Below are 18,089 nucleotides of genomic sequence, written 5' to 3'. Positions count from 1 at the left end.
CCATCTGGTTCTCTCCTGAACCTGCAGCGACCTCTTCAGGGCCTAATTTTATCCCCCAAACTTCTTTTACTTCTGGTCCCCTCGCCCAGCCCTCTCTCCCGAGACCAACCGACAAGGGTCAGCGGCGTTTCTACCGCGTTTCTATGGTGAACGCGTTGGGGGTTTCCGGCTTTTCCTTATGAGGTAATACGTCCGCGCCGCCACCACAGACTCGGCGCCCTGGGGTCGCCATCTTTGCACACCTGACGTACAGAGGCGTGGCGGCCGTTGAGAGACCACGGCTGAAATCGCTCCTGTTTCCTGGTACCTCAGCCCCTTAAAGGAAAATGGGGAGATTTTAAGAGGCTCGAGCTCATACAAGGCAAACATGACGTGGGGGTACATTCGTTTGAATGGACAGGGCCCGCTTGTGGACGGTGAACGGCGCAAATTTTTCCAAGGCCGGAGCCCATCAAGACCGAAAGGGCGCAGGAGCACATTCTGAGCCGCTGTTACGGCTGTGACGTCTCGGCTCCGTGGGAAATTAAAATTGCGTCTGGACACCTCGATAACTGGTTTAATTGCGAAAAGATTTAGAGGCCGTATGAAAACTTCAGCGTGCTTGGCAAAAAAAAAAAAAAAAAACCTGGCGGCGCGCTGTAGCCGTTTCGGGTTTGCGCCGTTGGGCAGGAGCACCGTGGACGCGGCCATCTTAGAGGAGATTCGGTGTCCGTACTGCGGGGCAAATGCTGTCTGCGGAGCTCGGCGTGGAACTGGCAGGTGGAAGTGTTTGGGGAAGACCAAGGTTTGGAAAAGTGACAGTACCGGGGATGCAGCGATCACAAAGTGAGCGGAAACGGTGGACGGTGTGAGCCTTTTCCCAACCGTGCTTCTTACCCAGCCCAAATGCAAAACCTGCTACATCCTGGGCAGCACTGGACTGCCTTCTGTCACTACAGATTAGTCTGCGTTCTTTTCATAAAATTAGTAGTGTCTGTGCTGGCTTCTTTCACATAGCACGACTGTTTTGAAATTAATCATTTTTTAAAAATTTATTTATTTGGTTGCAGCTCACAGGCTCCTAGTTGCAGTAGGCAGGCTCCTTAGTTGTGGCATGCGAACTCTTAGTTGTGACATGCATGTGGGATCTAGTTCCCTGACCAGGCATGGAACCCGGGCCCCTTGTATTGGGAGGGTGGAGTCTCATCCACTGGGCCACCAGGGAAGTCCTGAAATTCATCATTTTTAAAGTATCAATAGTTCTTCCTTTTTTGTTGCTTTAGTATTCATTGTTGGATATTCCAAAATTTAATCATTCACCAGTTGATGGACCTTTGCATTGTTTCCAGTTTTTTGGATACTGCCAGTGGAACTTCTATGAACATTTGTGTGCAAAAAATAAAATGGCCTCAAAGAACTGGTTTTCCCACAGTCCTATGCATCTTCATCAGGTCACCAAGAAGTCTTTGCCAGCCATTTACAGGCCTGCTACCCATTTCTAGCCCTGCTCCAGCTCATATTCTCTTCCTCCTCTCACCCCAGCCCTGAGCTAGAACGCTCATTCACCCTGGGGAAACAGATCTTGAGAACACACGCTGTGGCACAGATGCAAGGTTCACCTACTTTCTTCAATTACATTCAAACCCATAGGACCTTGTAAGTCTCAGAAAGCACCTGATAAAAGTCATATAACGAAAGGTCAAAGCTGGAAGTCAGTTTCATTTTCTCTCACTGGACCATCATTACCATGCTGGCCGAATCTCTCACCTGAGATACTAGAATTGTCCCTGCTTATATCCTTGACCCATATGATCTCATCTTCATAGAACAGGCAAGGTGATCCTTGTAAAACGCAAATCAATCATGAAATTTTTCTGTTCTCAATTATCTAATGACTACATTACAGGATTGAATAAATATTAGATGGCCAAGTTTAGGTGCTTAAAAATATTATGTTGGAGTAAATTTACCCGATAATCCAGGGTTTGTGATGGAAATGTAGGACAGCTACTGCATAGCAAATTTCCATTTCTTGTTCTTTAAGCAGGACTCAAGGTTTTTTAGCAGGATATGTTTAATAGATCAAGGGAAAGACTCTGGGTAAGAAGAGGGGATAAGAGCCCCGCTCATAAGAGTAAGAAGGAATGAAAAAGATAAGGAAAATCACATGTCTAGTTGAGCAGGTCACAGAGGGGATGGAATCTTTGAAGTGTCGGTAACTCTCAAAGGTGATAGGCCTGTGAACAAATAAATACAAGGTTTCTTCTCAAGTACACCCCAAGGGGATCTTACCTCTTTTCATCTCCTATACTTTGTTCCAATGTACAATGAAACTGACCTTCGGGATGAAACCATTTCTACAATCTATATATAGAGGGTTTCTCTCCAGTCTGAGTTTTTTTTTTTTTTTTTTTCAGTCTGAGTTTTCTGAGGTAAAATGAGACGTGATTCAATGAGGAAGGCTTTGCCACATTTAGCATATACGTAAGGTTTCTCTCCTTTATGGATTTTCTGGTGTTCAGTGAGCCTGGACTTTGTGGTATATGCTTTCCCACGTATGCTGCATCCATGGGGTTCTCTCTCCCAGGTGAATTCTCTGATGTTTAGTGAGCCGAGGCTTCCTGATGCAGGATTCCCCATATTCACTGCATACATGGGATTTCTCAACTCTGCGATCTCTCTGATGCTTAATGAACTGAGCCTTAGTGCTGCTGAGTTTTCCAATTTCAGGCAATTTTAGTATGAATTTGCTCATGCTTTATAAAGAGAAAGGATTTCCCATCTCTGTTACACTCCACAGGGTTATTTCATAGCTTCTGTTCTGATTTTACTATATTTAAATTTGCAGAATCTCCATGATTTTGCCTTAAAGGAAAATGCTTTTGGGCTGGATGAACAGTATTTTCAAAGGCATGATGTTCATGGCATTGTTCCATCCGCTTTGATCGTCAACTTGCTTGACTTCTAGAAAAGATGAGAACGTGAATGCTTAGGTGTGGATCAGCTCTTTAGTGTTGGTTGCATGATCTCAGTGCAAAAGAATCTTTAATAATGTTCCTTATAATACTGTGATAAGCCATAATGTAAAAGAATATGAAAAAGAATGCATATATATGTATAACTGAATCACTTTGCTGTACAGCAGAAATTTACACAACATTGTAAATCAACTATACTTCAATAAAAAAAGTTCCTTTTTTCTTAGACATTGGGAAAACCACAATACACAAAAATCAAGTCTCAAAAGCAGAAAGTGTACAAACAAGTTGAGGTAATTCACATTGAATAAATGTAGATCTGGCTGCTTTCTAAATACTGCCTTGCAAAATGTGCAAAGGTACTAAAAAAAACAAGAAAGTCACTGTTCGAAGAGAAAATAGAGGTGGTAGGAAAACCTGATCCAAAATTACAAGGGCTGGGACTTCCCTGGCGGTCCAGTAGTTAAGACTGCACTCCCAATGCAGGGGGCCAGGGTTGGATCCCTGGTCAGGGAACTACATCCTGCATGCCGTAACTAAGAGCCTGCATGCTGCAACTAAAAGATCGCGCACTTGGCAATGAAGATCCCATGTGCCACAACTAAGACCCAGCACAGCCAAATAAATAAATATTTTTTAAAAATTACAAGGGCTGCTTTCTTTCATTCAACAAATCCTTGTTAAATGCCTATTATGTACTGGCCATAGTGCTGGTGTTGGGGACACACGAACATATTCTTTCTTCTCACTTGTGTTGACATCCTGGTTAGCAAAACTGAAATAATAGAAAATAAATAAATAAATAATAAATGGATGGACCTAGAGATTATCATATTAAGTGAAGCAAGTCAGAGACAGATATCATATCACTTATATGAGGAATCTAAAAAAATGATACAAATGAACTTATTTACAAAACACAAATAGACTCACAGACATAGAAAACAAACTTATGGTTACCAAAGGGAAAAGCCAGGGGAGAGATAAATTAGAAGTTTGGGGTTAACATATACACACTACTATATATAAAATAAACAACAAGGACCTACCATACAGCACAGAGAATTATACTCAGCATCTTGTAATAACCTATAATGGAAAAGAACCTGAAAAAGAATATATATATGTGTGTATATATATAACTGAATCACTTTGCTGAACACTTGAAAGTAACACAACACTGTAAATTAACTATACTTCCATAAATAAATAAATAAATGTAAAAAACAAGCAAAGAAAAAAGGAAGAAGCTACAAACTATGAGAAGTGGTCTGAAGGAGCAAAGGAGATGGAGAGAGGTGGAGGAAATGAGGATATATGATAGAGTGAGACACGGCTTCCTGATGAGTTCAAATTGTGGGAGAGGGAATAAAGAAAACAGAACCTCTGGAGAATTCCAGACTGGGGCAAAGAGAAGTCTTAGTACATTCGAGCTGCTATAACAAAATACCATAGACTGGGTGGCTTATAAAGGACAGAAATTTACTTCTCATGGTTCCAGAGGCTAATAAGTCCATGATCAAGACGCTAGTAGGTTAGGTGCCTGGTGAGGGCCTGCTTCCTCATACACAGTGCCTTCTAGCCCCCACCTCACATGGGATAAGGGACAAGAGCTCTCTCTGGGCCCTCATGACCTAATCACCACTCAAAGGCCCCACCTCCTAATACCATCACCTTGTGGTTAGGGTTTCAACACATGATTGGGGGGACCCCAACATTTAATCTATAGCAAGAAGCTAAGAAACCATATAAACACACAGAGATCAGGTTATGGTGTGGGTACAGCATTTAACGTGGGGTTAAATGTCAGGAAGGGAAATCACTATTTCCCAACAAAGCAGGATGATGCACTAGTTAGAAGACTGCTGAATTCAAAGATCATTTTTCCTTTTTTAAAAAATAAATTTATTTATTTTTGGCTGCAGTGGGTCTTCGTTGCTGTGTGCGGGCTTTCTCTAGTTGCGGTGAGCAGGGGCTACTCTTCATTGCGGTGTGCAGGCCTTTCATTGTGGTGCCTTCTCTTGTTGCTGAGCACGGGCTCTAGGTGCACGGGCTTCAGTAGTTGCGGCCATGGGCTCAGTAGTTGTGGCACACGGGCTTAGTTGCTCTGTGGCATGTGGTATCTTCCTGGACCAGGGCTTGAACCTGTGTCCCCTGCACTGGCAGGAGGATTTTTAACCACTGTGCCACCAGGGAGGTCCCTTCAAAGATCTTTAGAGTAAGAGCTGGAAGGTAGAATCTTGTAGCAAAGGAGGTGGAAGAAATAGGCAGAGATGCTGTGACAGAGGACAGAAAAGGAGAAGATGTAAGAAACTTAAGAAGAAAAGTAGGTAAACAACAAAGAAAATCAAGAAGTATGTAAAATAAACAGGGACCACTGGGATCAGATCTCAGAGGGAGAAATGGGGGTCTATTTCCCTTTAAACACCTGTGAAGAAAAAGCTCTCATATGGGAAGATAGATACGAGGTGCAGTTGTTTAGACATCCTCAAACACTCTTACAGCCATGGGACTTTCTCTTACTGACTAGAATATGACTTCCCTGGCCGCCCACCTTGCTGATTATCAGCTACACACCTGAACAGGTTCACCTGCGGTTTTCATCTTCTATTGGCCACAGTTCTTCCCCTCGTTCCAACTTGGAGGATGCATCTGGTCTGCAGGCTTGACACCCTGTCCACGGGAAACGACAGAAGACTTAGACACATCAAATTGGGCTAGGATGTCAAGATGGGAGAAAGCTACCTTTGAGGGAAGTTTTCACATCTGCAAAGGAGAGGCTTTTCTCTCAGGAGAGGGAACATTATACACTTGTCTGGAGCAGAGAAGGATCTGAGAATCTACTCCTTGAGAGCATTGCAGATACTGAAGCATTAAGCAGCTGAGAAAAATGGCCACTGACTGAAGATTCTCTGAGGGACACAGGGGACACGTCCTCACCCACAAGATACCAGGTTGCTATGGTTCTCCGGCATCACATCTGGGTACGGGTCCTTCTGACTGGGGTCCAGGAGCTGCCACTCCTCCCACGTGAACTTTATAGCCATGTTGTCATATGTCAGGGATTCCTGTCACAACACGATCCTGTTTAATATAAAGTGTTTCCCTTCTACTGATGTAAGGAAGAAGGCATGTAAAGGAAGTTTCTGTTATTTTCACCAAATAGGCTGCATTAATACAAGTAGTTTTTAAGAAAACACCCTGTAGTAGAAGGAAAACACGATTGGGATATTCTGCAATTATACATTCATAATTCTATTTATTTAACAAATGAGAAATTTCTATAATGTGTAGCCATTATATCCTATTGCTAACCAAGAACTATATATACATAACTCTACATATATGTACTTATTTGCCAAACACTATACACATGTGGGTGATATCAAGATTAATAAAACATATTATTACATTCATCACGGGCCTTCCCTGACTTGGTGGATCAGAATTCACCATGTAGAGACAAGAGATGCCAGAATTACAAGAGATGACATGTTTAATAAATGTGTTTAAAATGTTATAAAGAATAAGGTATTTTAGGGAATTCCCTGGCGGTCCAGTGGTTAGAACGCTGCGTTCTCACTGCTGAGGGCCCAGGTTCTATCCTTGGTTGGGGAACCAAGATCCTGCAAGTTGTGCAGCACAGCCAAAAAAAAAAAAAATTCTACAGAACAGGAAACTATAGGGGGCCTTAAGCCCTACACATAATGAATGCTTTTAAACCTCATTTTCTTCATTTATAAAATAGGGATTAAAATGATCCTTCCCTTGAAAAATAAGAATTAAATAAGAAACCTCTAAACCCCATAGAAATACTGACTGTATATTCATTCAAAAATATTTATGGAGCATCTACTGTGTGCCAAGTACTATTCTTGGCCCAGAGATACAACAGTTAATAATAAAGTTAAAATCCATTTTTTAAATGTGAACCATTTTTAAGTCTTTATTGAATTTGTTACAATATTGCTTCTGTTCTTTTATGTTTTGGTTTTTCGGCCCCTAGGCATGTGGGATCTTAGCTCCCTGACCAGGGATTGAACCTGTACCCCCTGCATTGGAAGGCGAAGTCTTAACCACTGGACCAACAGGGAAGTCCCAATAATAAAGTCAAAAGCCTTGGAAAAAAAAAAAAAAAGAACAGGAAACTATAAAGAAAAAATTAGGCAGATTTGAGAAAAAAAGTAAAGAAACATATACGCCTGTGGCATGTGTCCACACAGTTAAAAGCTTATGTATAGGCCTTGAAGGGATAATTAGTGAACTAGAAATTACCCAAAAGGCAGCACAGAGCTACTGCAGTTAGGGACAATATTCCATAAGACCATAATAATTTGCAAGAGGGGCTCAGAACTCACTGAAAGCTGTTCTGCTGAAAGTGAGGGTTCATTACAGTTAAAGGATACAGATTAACATCAGCCAAGGGAAGAGGCTTGAAGGGTAGAGCCCAGGGAAATTGCAGACATGGAGCTTCCAGCTGCCCTCCCACAATGGAGTCATGGGCAGTGTGACTTTTTTTTTTTCCTTTACTGATTTTTTAATTGAAGTATAGTTGATTTACAATGTTGTGATAGTTTCAGGTATACAGCAGAGTGATTCAGTTATACATTCATATATATATATTTATATATATATATATTCTTTTTCAGATTCTTCTCCCTTATAGGTTATTACAAAATATTGAGTATAGTTCCCTGTGCTTTACCATAGGCCCTTGTTGGTTATTTATTTTATATGTAGTAGTGAGCATTACTTTCTTGGCATAAATGTGTGACAGCAGGCAGGGAGTACCACCAACCAAGGGAGCTCCCTGAGCCCCGATGTCCAGAGGCTTAACTGGGGCTGGGTCACATCAGACTGGTAGGACACCCACGTGCTTGACTTCAGTCTCCAGTCCCTGCAGAGGTCTACTGACACCACGGGATCCACAGCCTCCACCATAAATCACATTGTGGGTGTGGATTTTCCTTTTTCCCTTGCTGATTTTAGTCTCTGTCCTTTCTATAATAAATGTAACCTTGAGGATAACAAGGTTTCTGAGTTCTGTGAGTTCTTCTAGCAAATTACCAAACCTGAGGGGGGTCTTGGGGACGCCCCCAAACAAAAGGGAACTTCCTCATTTGATAAACATATATATATAATTAAATATATTATTTAAAATATACTGCCTTTACTTTTTAAAAAAATGACCCACTTGACTCATGGATACATTTTAAAGATAAATGACTACATACATATGTACATATATATATATTTAAATGAATAATTGATTATTAACTCAATCTCTAGTCCCGCTCCCTTCCCCATAGTATAAGGGATGGGGTGGAGAGTTCCACGCTTCTAATCATGATTTGGCCTTTCTGGTGACCAGCCCCATTCAGGAACCCACCCAGGGTCACTTTATTAGAACAAAAGACACTCCTATCACCCAGGAAATTCCAAGGGATTTAACAGCTCTGTGTAAGATGCTCCTATCACCCCCATCACTCAGGAAATTACAAGAGTTTCATGACCTCTGTGTCAGGAACCAGAGGCAGTGACCAAATATATATATATTTCTCATTAAGGCTTTGGGATTAAATATCTCGCTCAGGAACATACTCTATGTGTTAGAACTACAATCTGCATCCAGGTCTGCCTTTCTCCAAGCACATGACCTTAACAATGGTTGTATTCCCTTAACAGATACCTTCAGAATAAAACTTAGCTCTCCTTGTTACTTCCTTAAAGGAGGTTACTACCCAGAGCTCCCTTGGAGGATGGCCATGTAGTCACAGACGCAAAACATGAACTTCTGAAATCATCCCTTATAACACTGTGGTACATGAAACCACTTTCTTCCACAAAGATAGAAACACACACAAATTGGTTCAGCCACTGTGGAAAACAGTATGGAGGTTTCTCAAAAAACTAAAAACAGCGGGGAGAGAGGAAGGAATAAATTAGGAGTTTGGGATTAACAGATACACACTACTACATATAAAACAGATAAACAACAATGACGTACTGTATAGCACAGGGAACTATATTCAATATCCTGTAATAACCTAAAATGGAAAAGTTCCTATATGGAACTGAATCACTTTGCTGTACATCTGAAACTAACACAACATTGTAAATCAACTATACTTCAATTAAAAAAAAAGAAACTAATAATAGAACTACCATATGACACAGCAATTTCATTCCTGGGTATATATCTAAAGAATGAACTCACTAATTCAAAAGGATATATGTACCCCTATGTTCACAGCAGCATTATTTACAATAGCCAAGATATGGAAGGAAACTAAGTGCCCATCAACAGATGAATGGATAAAGAAGATTTGGTATATATATATATGATAGACTACTACTCAGCCATAAAAAAGAATGAAATTTTGCCATTTGCAAAAACATGGATGGACTTTGGGGGTGTTATGCTAAGTGAAATAAGTCAGAGAAAGACAAATACTGTATATCACTTATATGTGGAATCTAAGAAATAAAACTAGTGAATATAACAAAAAAGCAGCAGACTCAACAGATACAGAGACCAAACTAGTGGTTACCGGTGGGGAGAGGGAAGTGGGGAGGGGCAAGATAGGGGTAGGGGATTAAGAGGTACAAACTACTATGTATAAAATAAATAAGCTACAAGGATATATTGTATACCACAGGGAACAAAGCCAATATTTTATAATAACTATAAATGGAGTTGACCTTTAAAAATTGTGAATCACTATGCTGCAAACTTGAAACTTACATAATACTGTTCATCAAATATAACTCAATTAAAAAAATTTTTTAAAGATAGAAACACACAAACCTCAGGCTCCATGCTTTCCCCAAGAGCAGCAGATCTGAGGCTAGCACTTCCACGGCTTTCTACAGCCCAAACCCTGGAGCCTGGGTGAAAGATTTCTGGGGTAAGTTACCAACTTCCTGGATCATTTTGATCTCATCTTCCACCAAACATGGCCACAAATCATTCTCTGATGATGAGCTTCTGTGACTTTCCTGCATCCTCCCAGCTCACAGGGCCCCTCACCTCCCATCCTGTATCTCAAATATCAGGACTTGAGGTTGAGGGCCCAGGACCTTCACATCTGACTCTTTGCAACACCATTAAAGGAGAATGTGTGCAGCCCAAATGCAGTGCTACTCAGGGGCAGAAATGAGTGAATGAAGCTTCTTAGAGGCATCCAGGGTATATTCCTTCAAAAGTCAACTCTTCCAACGAGCATCCATGGTCCTCCACTGAGGAAGGAACAGCTGAAGAGCTTCTACTTCATTTTTCAGCCTAAAGCACTTTCCATACAATGGAATCTCTCCTCTTGCCTATAGTGGTTATTTCTTATCTTTGTCCCCAAGGGAGCAACTACTTTTACAGAAAACACATGTTTTTGTGTGTATGTATATATGTATTTCCCTAAAGAGGGACTCACTTGAAGAACTGAAGGGAAAGTAACATTCATTGTTACTTTATGGAGCATCTACTGTCCCAGTGGCCCAGGGATCCTGGGCCTCCAAAGCTCCAGCTTCTCAACACAGACACACGTGGGCCTCCCCAGATACTGACCATATGACTCTTTGTTAACTGTCAAACCTGGAAAAGACACTATCATTTACTGACGACCAGAGAGCTCCATCAGTTAGCCCAAAATAAACTTGAATGGCATTCACTGACAAATACCACTGTTACGGGCTTAACTGTGTTCCCCCCAAATGCATATGTTAAAGTCATAACCTCCAGTACCTCAGAATGTGACTGTATTTGGAGATAAGGTCTTCAAAGAAGTAATAAAGTTTAAGTGAAGTTATTACGGTGGGTCCTAATCCAATATAACTGGTATAATGTGAAGACATGGGGAGAAGATGGCCATCTACAAGCCGAGGAGAGACCTTGGAAGAAATCAACCCTGCTGACACTGTGATCTCAGACTTCCAGCCTCCAGAACTGTGAGAAAAAAATGTCTGTGGTACTTTGTTACGACAGCCCCAGCCAACTAACACAACCACCACCGACCCCAGTTCTCCATCACTGAGACACACAAGGTAGAGCAACCCACTAAGACTCCAAACCCTGATGTTGGAGCTCTCATTTGACGGACACGTACAACTGCGTACAGTAGGTGGTTACCTGTACTAAGAAGAAAGGAATTAGCCTTCAAATGTATACAAATGTTTGCCTAAAATACACAAAGATGGAGCACTGGAGAGTGCTAAATAAATGATACGGTGACTGTTTGGCAAACAGCACACTTAATAACTGTTAGCTATAGTTTTTATGGATGCGAGGTGTAGAGCAGTAGAGGACAGATGCTGCTATGGCCTTCTTAAAGAGGGCGACCAGAAATTCCCTATCCCATTAACGTTTTCATTTACCTGGAATGCCAACCTCTGAAAGATGAATTCAGCACCTGGTCCTCAGGGCAGGCCTGGGGAGCCCATTCAGGAACCCAGACGGACGATTTCACTGGGAAAGACGCCGTGACTGCCATGATAGGGTGTGCAATTCACAAGAAGTGGAAGGGAGCTGCACTCCGAGTTGAAGAAGAATCCATTTCTGATGCTTTGCTGAGGAGCATCTGTCCTGAATCCATCCTGTGAAAGGCCACTACTTTGCATGTTTTGTTCACCAGCGTATCCTGTGTCTACAACAGTGCCGATGCTCAGGAAATATATTTGTTGTAGTGAGTTACTCACACACCAGAGTTTGGAAATTCAATTATGGGACAGCCACTCCATGGCAAATTTCCACTTTTTTTTTCTTCCTTATAAGCAGGACTCACTGTTTTTAAGCTGGATACATCATTATCAGATCAAGGGAAAGAACCCTAGGAATAGAAATAGACGACAAGGGCCCCAGTCCCAGGAGAGAAGGAATGATGAGGCTAAATCACGTCTCAATTCGTTGAGTTACAGAGGAGCTTAGATCTTTGAAATGGCGGCAACTGTAAAAGGTGATAAGCCTGTGCACAAATGTAAGGCTTGTTCTCCAAAACATTCAAAGGGATCTCACCATCACCTGTCTCACGTACCATCCTCCATTTTAATTAATTTTATTTTTTGGCCGTGCCGCATGGCTTGTGGGATTTTATTTCCCTGACCAGGGATCAAACCTGGGCCACAACAGTTGAAACTGCCGATTCCTAAACACTGGGACCGCCAGGGAACTCCCTAGTCCTCCATTTTTAGTGACGTTATTTTCTTCCATTAATTGGGCTTATTCTATGGATCCTAGTCCTTCTTTGATCTGCCCTTTTTATAGTCTGACAGGAGCCTCTATTCAAGAAACAAATGTTTCTTGGAATAATACTGAGCCTGAGAATTGCTTGCCAGTAGCTCCTTTCCTTCAGTGACAAAAATAATTTTGATTGGTAGTCCATGAGGTCATTCATTCGCCTTCATTCATTTTTCAAATCTACATATAATTCATTTCCTATTTTGCTATGTGCTGGGGAATATACAATTATCTATAAACTGTCAAGGAATTTATAATCTAGGTGAATGTGAGAATTTTAAAAGTATCCATACCTTTTTCTACGTAAAATTAAGTAAATCCTTTTCCTTTCCCCCTCTGATACGTCCCTTAAACAGGAAATTATCAGGATACTTTGCTCCTTATACTATATGTCCTTTTCAACTAATGTAGTAATGTAATGTAGTAATGTAACGATTATCTTTGCCAGAGGGTAAAATTGCTATAGGCATGAAACCTAGCTTTAAAATAATTTCCAGCTCAAAGGCGGCAAGGACTTTCTGTTAAGTTCATCACTGACATCATCTATAGGTCCTAGGACAGGACCAGGTCAAGGAAACAGTTGTTAAAGTTTTTCTGAGTGGTGTGTTTACAGGATGGGAACTGTCTTCTGGGGCAAGAGCTTGGCTGATAGGTTATTCATGAATTTTGAGCTTTGTTCCTCCAGGTGAGATTTATAAAGTTAAGCATATCCAAACATGCTATGTTACATTATCAGATTAAATGTACTCAGTTTCCTTCTGAAGGACTTTTGGTAGACTGAAATAACAAACTGAATAAATTTAGAACTGAAGAAATCCAAGAATTAACCATATAATGATCCTGGATGGGAAAAGAAGACCCATGTCCCCCAAATGAGGGGGGTGAACTGCATTATAACTTTAATCAATGATGTGCAACACAGACACCCTCCTTTGATTTAAAGCGTCACTGACGTATCAACTAGGCATTTGATTCAAGGTATACTGTCCTAAAATGTACACTATGTATATAATCTTATATATGATTACGTTAGGATTGTGACAGAAATCTCTAGAAGATTCACTTTCACAGGGCTTATTTGCTTCATGCATTTTCTGATATTTTGCCAAAGGCATTCCATAGTTGGTGTGTTCAGAGTTTTATTTCTACATGATTTCCCCTGCCAACCAATGAGGCAGAATGTACCACTGACAACCCTGCCACAGTTACTGCCTTAAAAGGTCCAACAGTTTCTCTCCTGTGTAAACTCTCTGATACCAACTGAAGTCTTATTTCTGGGTAAGGACTTTTCCACGGTCATTACATTGCTACCAACTATGTCCTCACTGACAGTATGTGACCTATGAAGCCCTGATAGGGTCTATCTTTCCACAAAAGGCTTTCCCAGTCTCTGTGTTTATACTGTTTGTCTCAGTATACACTCGCCAGCCACAGGATGACCTAGAAGGTTTTATTCAAGGGTTTTCCGCCTTCACTGTATCACAGTTTATTTCTGTGCGTTTTCTGTGATGTAAAATATGACGTAATTGATCACTGAAGGTGCTACCACACTCACTGCATTCATTAGGTTTTTCTTCCATGCAAATGCTATTATCTGCTGACACTGCACCTGTGGCACCTGGCTGCCCCACAAGGGCTACTACATTCCTATCTGCTAGGAACCCATCACTGTGGAATGGAGTCTGAGCTGCCACAGAAGGTGTGTGCACACTCAGCACATTAACAGGGTTTTTCCCCTGTACGATATCACTTGAACGTGATGAGCTGGGACTCTCTGAGAAAGGATTTTCCAACTTGACTGAATCTCCACGTTTCTCTCTTGCATGCAGCATCCCCTTGTGGTACACGAGGCATGACAAGTGGGAGAAGGCTTTCCCACAGTCAGTGCATCCATAGGGTCTCTCTCCTGTATGAGTTCTCCGATGTCTATTGAGGCACGACTTATCCCTGAAGGCTTTCCCACAGTCACTGCACGTGTAGGGTTTCTCTCCTGTGTGAATTCTCTGATGGTTAATGAGGCCAGACTTGTGTGAACATGATTTTCCACATTCGGTACATACAAAGGGAGTTTTTCCAGTGTGAAATCTCTGATGTGAGATGAGGCATGTTTTCTGGCTGAAGCCTTTCCCACACTCACTGCATACATAGGGTTTCTCTCCAGTGTGAGTTCGTTGATGTATGAGGAGATTGCCCTTCTGGATGAAGCCTTTTCCACATTCATTGCACATATAGGGTTTCTCTCCAGTGTGAGTTCGCTGATGTACAATGAGATTGCCCTTCTGAATGAAGCCTTTTCCACAATCACTGCATATATATGATTTCTCTCCTGTATGAGTTTTCTGGTGTGCATTAAGCTGTGATTTCCAGCGGAAGGCTTTGTCACATTCGGTGCATTCATATGGTTTTTCTCCCGTATGAGTTCTTTGATGTTCGATGAGCCGGGACTTCCTGGAGAATGCTTTGTCACACAGACTGCACCCATGAGGTTTCTCTCCTGTATGAACCCTCTGATGATTAATGAGCCGAGACTTCTTGATGAAGCCTTTTCCACATTCCTCACATATGTAGGGTTTTTCTCCTGTATGAGTTTTCTGATGAATAAGCAGCCGTGATTTCTTGGGGAAGGCTTTGTCACATTCAGTGCATGTATACTGTTTCTCCCCTATATGGGTTTTCTGGTGTTCAGTGAGCCTGGACTTTCTGGAGAAGGCTTTCCCACATATACTGCATCCATGAGGTTTTTCTCCTGTGTGCACTCTCTGATGATCGATGAGGCGGGACTTCTTGATGAAAGCTTTCCCACATTCAGTGCATAAGTGGGGTTTATTTATCTTTTGAGTTCCTAGATGCTTAATGAACTGCAAATTTGTGTTCATAGAACTTCCACATTCAGTAAATTTCATTTCACTATGAAATTGCTCATGCTTTGCATGGAGGAAGGATTCCCCATTTCCAAGAGGGTTCTTTACTTCATAGCTTCTGTTCTGGCTGACTAAACTTAAATTTGATTTCAGTGTTTTCCCATGAAAGTCCAACATATCATGATTTTGCCTTAAAGGAAAGTTACTTTTGCTCCGATGAACAATGTTTCCAAGTGCATTATGTTCGTGACATCGTTCCATTCTTTTTGGACATCTTTGATTTTGCAAGTCCTCCTGCAGAAGACAGTCATCTTTCCTCATTTCTAGGAAAGAAGAGAAGAATGAATCTTCCCATAGCTTGGTACAGAGTGAGACTACTTAACAAACGCCTTTGTGTAGGCTGGCTCTTTACGGACAACACTATGACTTCAGTTTAAAGAAACTCCAGGGCTTCCCTGGTGGCGCAGTGGTTAAGAATCTGCCTGCTAATGCAGGGGACACAGGTTCAAGCACTGGTCCAGGAAGATCCCACATGCCGTGGAGCAACTAAGCCCGTGTGCCACAACTACTGAGCCTGCACGCTAGAGCCCACGAGCCACAACTACTGAGCCTGCGCTCTAGAGCCCATGAGCCACAACTACTGAGCCCATGTGCCACAACTACTGAGCCTGCGCTCTAGAGCCCATGCTCCACAACAAGAGAAGCCACTGCAAGAAGCCCGCGCACCCCAACGAAGAGTAGGCCCTGCTCATCACAATTAGAGAAAGCCCACATGAAGCAACAAAGACCCAGTGCAGCCAAAAATAAATAAATAAAATAAATTATTTTTTTTAAAAAAAGAAAAGCATTAAAAATATATATCTAAAGAAACTCCAAGTAGAAAAGGGAATCCTCCTACACCATTGGTAGGAATGTAAATTGGTGCAGCCACCCTGGAAAACAGTATGGAAGTTCCTTAAAATAGAGTTGCCATATGATCCAGCAATCCCACTCCCAGGCATATATCCAGACAAAATTATAATTCAAAAAGATATATGCACCCCGTATTCATAGCAGCACTGTTCAGAATATGGAATACTACTCAGCCATAAAAAGAATGAAATAAGGCCATTTGCAGCAACATGGACAGACCTAGAGATTATCATACTAAGTGAAGTAAGTCAGAAAGAGAAAGACAAATACCATATGATATCACTTATATGTGGAATCTAAAATATGACACAAATGAACTTATCTATGAAACAGAAACAGACTCACAGACATAGAGAACAGATTTGTGGTTGCCAAAAGGGAGGCGGGTAGTGGAGGGATGGAATGGGAGTTTGGGATTAGCAGATGCAAACTATTATATATAGGATGGATAAACAACAAGGTCCTATTGTATAGCACAGGGAAGTATATTCAATATCCTGTTATAAACCATAATGAAAAAGAATATGAAAAAGAATGTGTGTGTGTGTGTGTGTGTGTGTGTATATATATAACTGAATCACTTTGCTGTGCAGCAGAAATTAACACAACATTGTAAATCAACTGTACTTCAACAACAACAAAAAAAAAAGCAAAAAACTCCGATATATGTTTGTTATCACTTGGACAAGGGTAAAATACAATAATGTAAACAAAGAAAATAAAAGGTAAAAAGAGGGCATAAATGAGGTTAGAGCATTCAAAATGAGCAAATAGAGATCTGGCTGCTTTGTAATTGTAACCTTATAAACTATGCTGACAGTAAAATAAAATCAAGTTATTATGAGCACTAGACCACAGAAGACAGAGGGATATTTTTTTCCAAATGCTGTGGGACACATTCATACATGCATAAATCCTTAAATGCAAGGAATCAAGTATTATTCCTAATTATGTGACCTAGGCCACTGGATAGGTGAGTAGTGGTTTTTAATGAGATGGGGACTATTATTGAGGTTCACAATGTGGGGAAATCAAGTGTGCATTTCAAAGCATATCAACCTCCAGGTAGGTTTTGGCTATCCAAAACAGACATGAAGAATTCAATTGGATATGAAGATCCTGAGAAAGGTCTTAACCATGTGGGAAAGGAGATAACAATGTGGGAATCATTTGTATATAAATATTATATATATAAGGATAGAGGACAGGATGGAAAAAATGTATAGACTGAAAGTATCAATAGATGAAGGCGTGTGACCAAGTTTACAATTATTATAACATTAAGACTTTGGGTTTTAAAAAGCCCATGGAGAAGCACCAAACATTGACTATACCAATACTAATAAAGGAAATAAGTGATCCTATACTAAGGAAACGACAAGACTTTTAGGAGCTCTATGCCAGAAACCAGGGCCAAAGACCAAGTACAGATATATCTTATATTACAATATCATACTAGGGAACTGGCACCTTTTTCATTCACCCTTTGTACTTGTATATATGGAACATTTAAATTGTTCCTATTTCATTGTAGTGATCCCTAAACCCACGTCCTGCCACCAATAGCATTTTCTTTCAAAAGTCTGCATACCCATCTTGGTTTCTACCATTTAAGGGGTCCTAAAGGATCACACTTCTGATCCTGGACCAAGACTCTTGACAGTTTTGCCTGCCATTCGTCTTAGAACTACTGGATGTACTTAACTATAGCTCACACTGCTGCCACCCAGTTCAAAAGAAACACTATGTATCCAAGGATAATACAGATCAAATTCACAATGCCACCACTATACCTCAATTACAGGTGACAGTTGAACAAGGCGGGGGATGGGGTACAGACCCTCCATGTGGTCAAAAATCCAGCTATAACTTTATAGTCGGCCCCCTGTATCCAAGGTTGTGCATCTGAGGATTCAACCAACCTTGGATGGTGTAATACTGCAGTACGTAGCCCCTGAAAAAAATCTGCACATAAGTGGACCCAAGCAGTTCAAACTCGTGCTGTTCAAGGGTCAACTATAGGGCTTCCCTGGTGGCACAGTGGTTGAGTGTCCGCCTGCCGATGCAGGGGACGCGGGTTCGTGCCCCAGTCCGGGAAGATCCCACATGCCGCGGAGCGGCTGGGCCCGTGAG

General features: G+C 41.3%; 2 protein-coding genes across 3 annotated transcripts in view; both read right to left on the bottom strand.

Annotated features, from left to right (window-relative positions):
* The window catches only part of LOC102988601 (zinc finger protein 432), a 28,998-nt gene extending 15,390 nt beyond the window's left edge, over positions 1-13,608 (bottom strand). Inside the window, exons 1-3 of one of the 2 annotated variants that reach the window (XM_028477755.2) lie at positions 11,325-13,608; positions 5,535-6,041; positions 1-2,943 (exon numbers count right to left, since the gene is read on the bottom strand). The gene's annotated coding sequence lies outside the window, so the exon portion shown is untranslated. The other variant, XM_055079154.1, reaches the window with a different exon arrangement.
* Positions 13,609-13,806: 198 nt separating this feature from the next.
* ZNF613 (zinc finger protein 613) overlaps positions 13,807-18,089 on the bottom strand; it is a 14,231-nt gene continuing 9,948 nt past the window's right edge. The window contains 2 exon segments of the mRNA XM_024132587.3: positions 13,807-14,001; positions 14,004-15,367. Of these exon segments, the coding sequence (XP_023988355.2) occupies positions 13,930-14,001; positions 14,004-15,367 (1,436 nt within the window). The 3' untranslated portion in view covers positions 13,807-13,929.

Source organism: Physeter macrocephalus, chromosome 17 (assembly GCF_002837175.3).
Source record: "Physeter macrocephalus isolate SW-GA chromosome 17, ASM283717v5, whole genome shotgun sequence".
Lineage (NCBI taxonomy): Eukaryota > Metazoa > Chordata > Mammalia > Artiodactyla > Physeteridae > Physeter > Physeter macrocephalus.
Note: the sequence above shows the minus strand (reverse complement) of the source record. Positions and strands in the feature narration are given on the sequence as shown.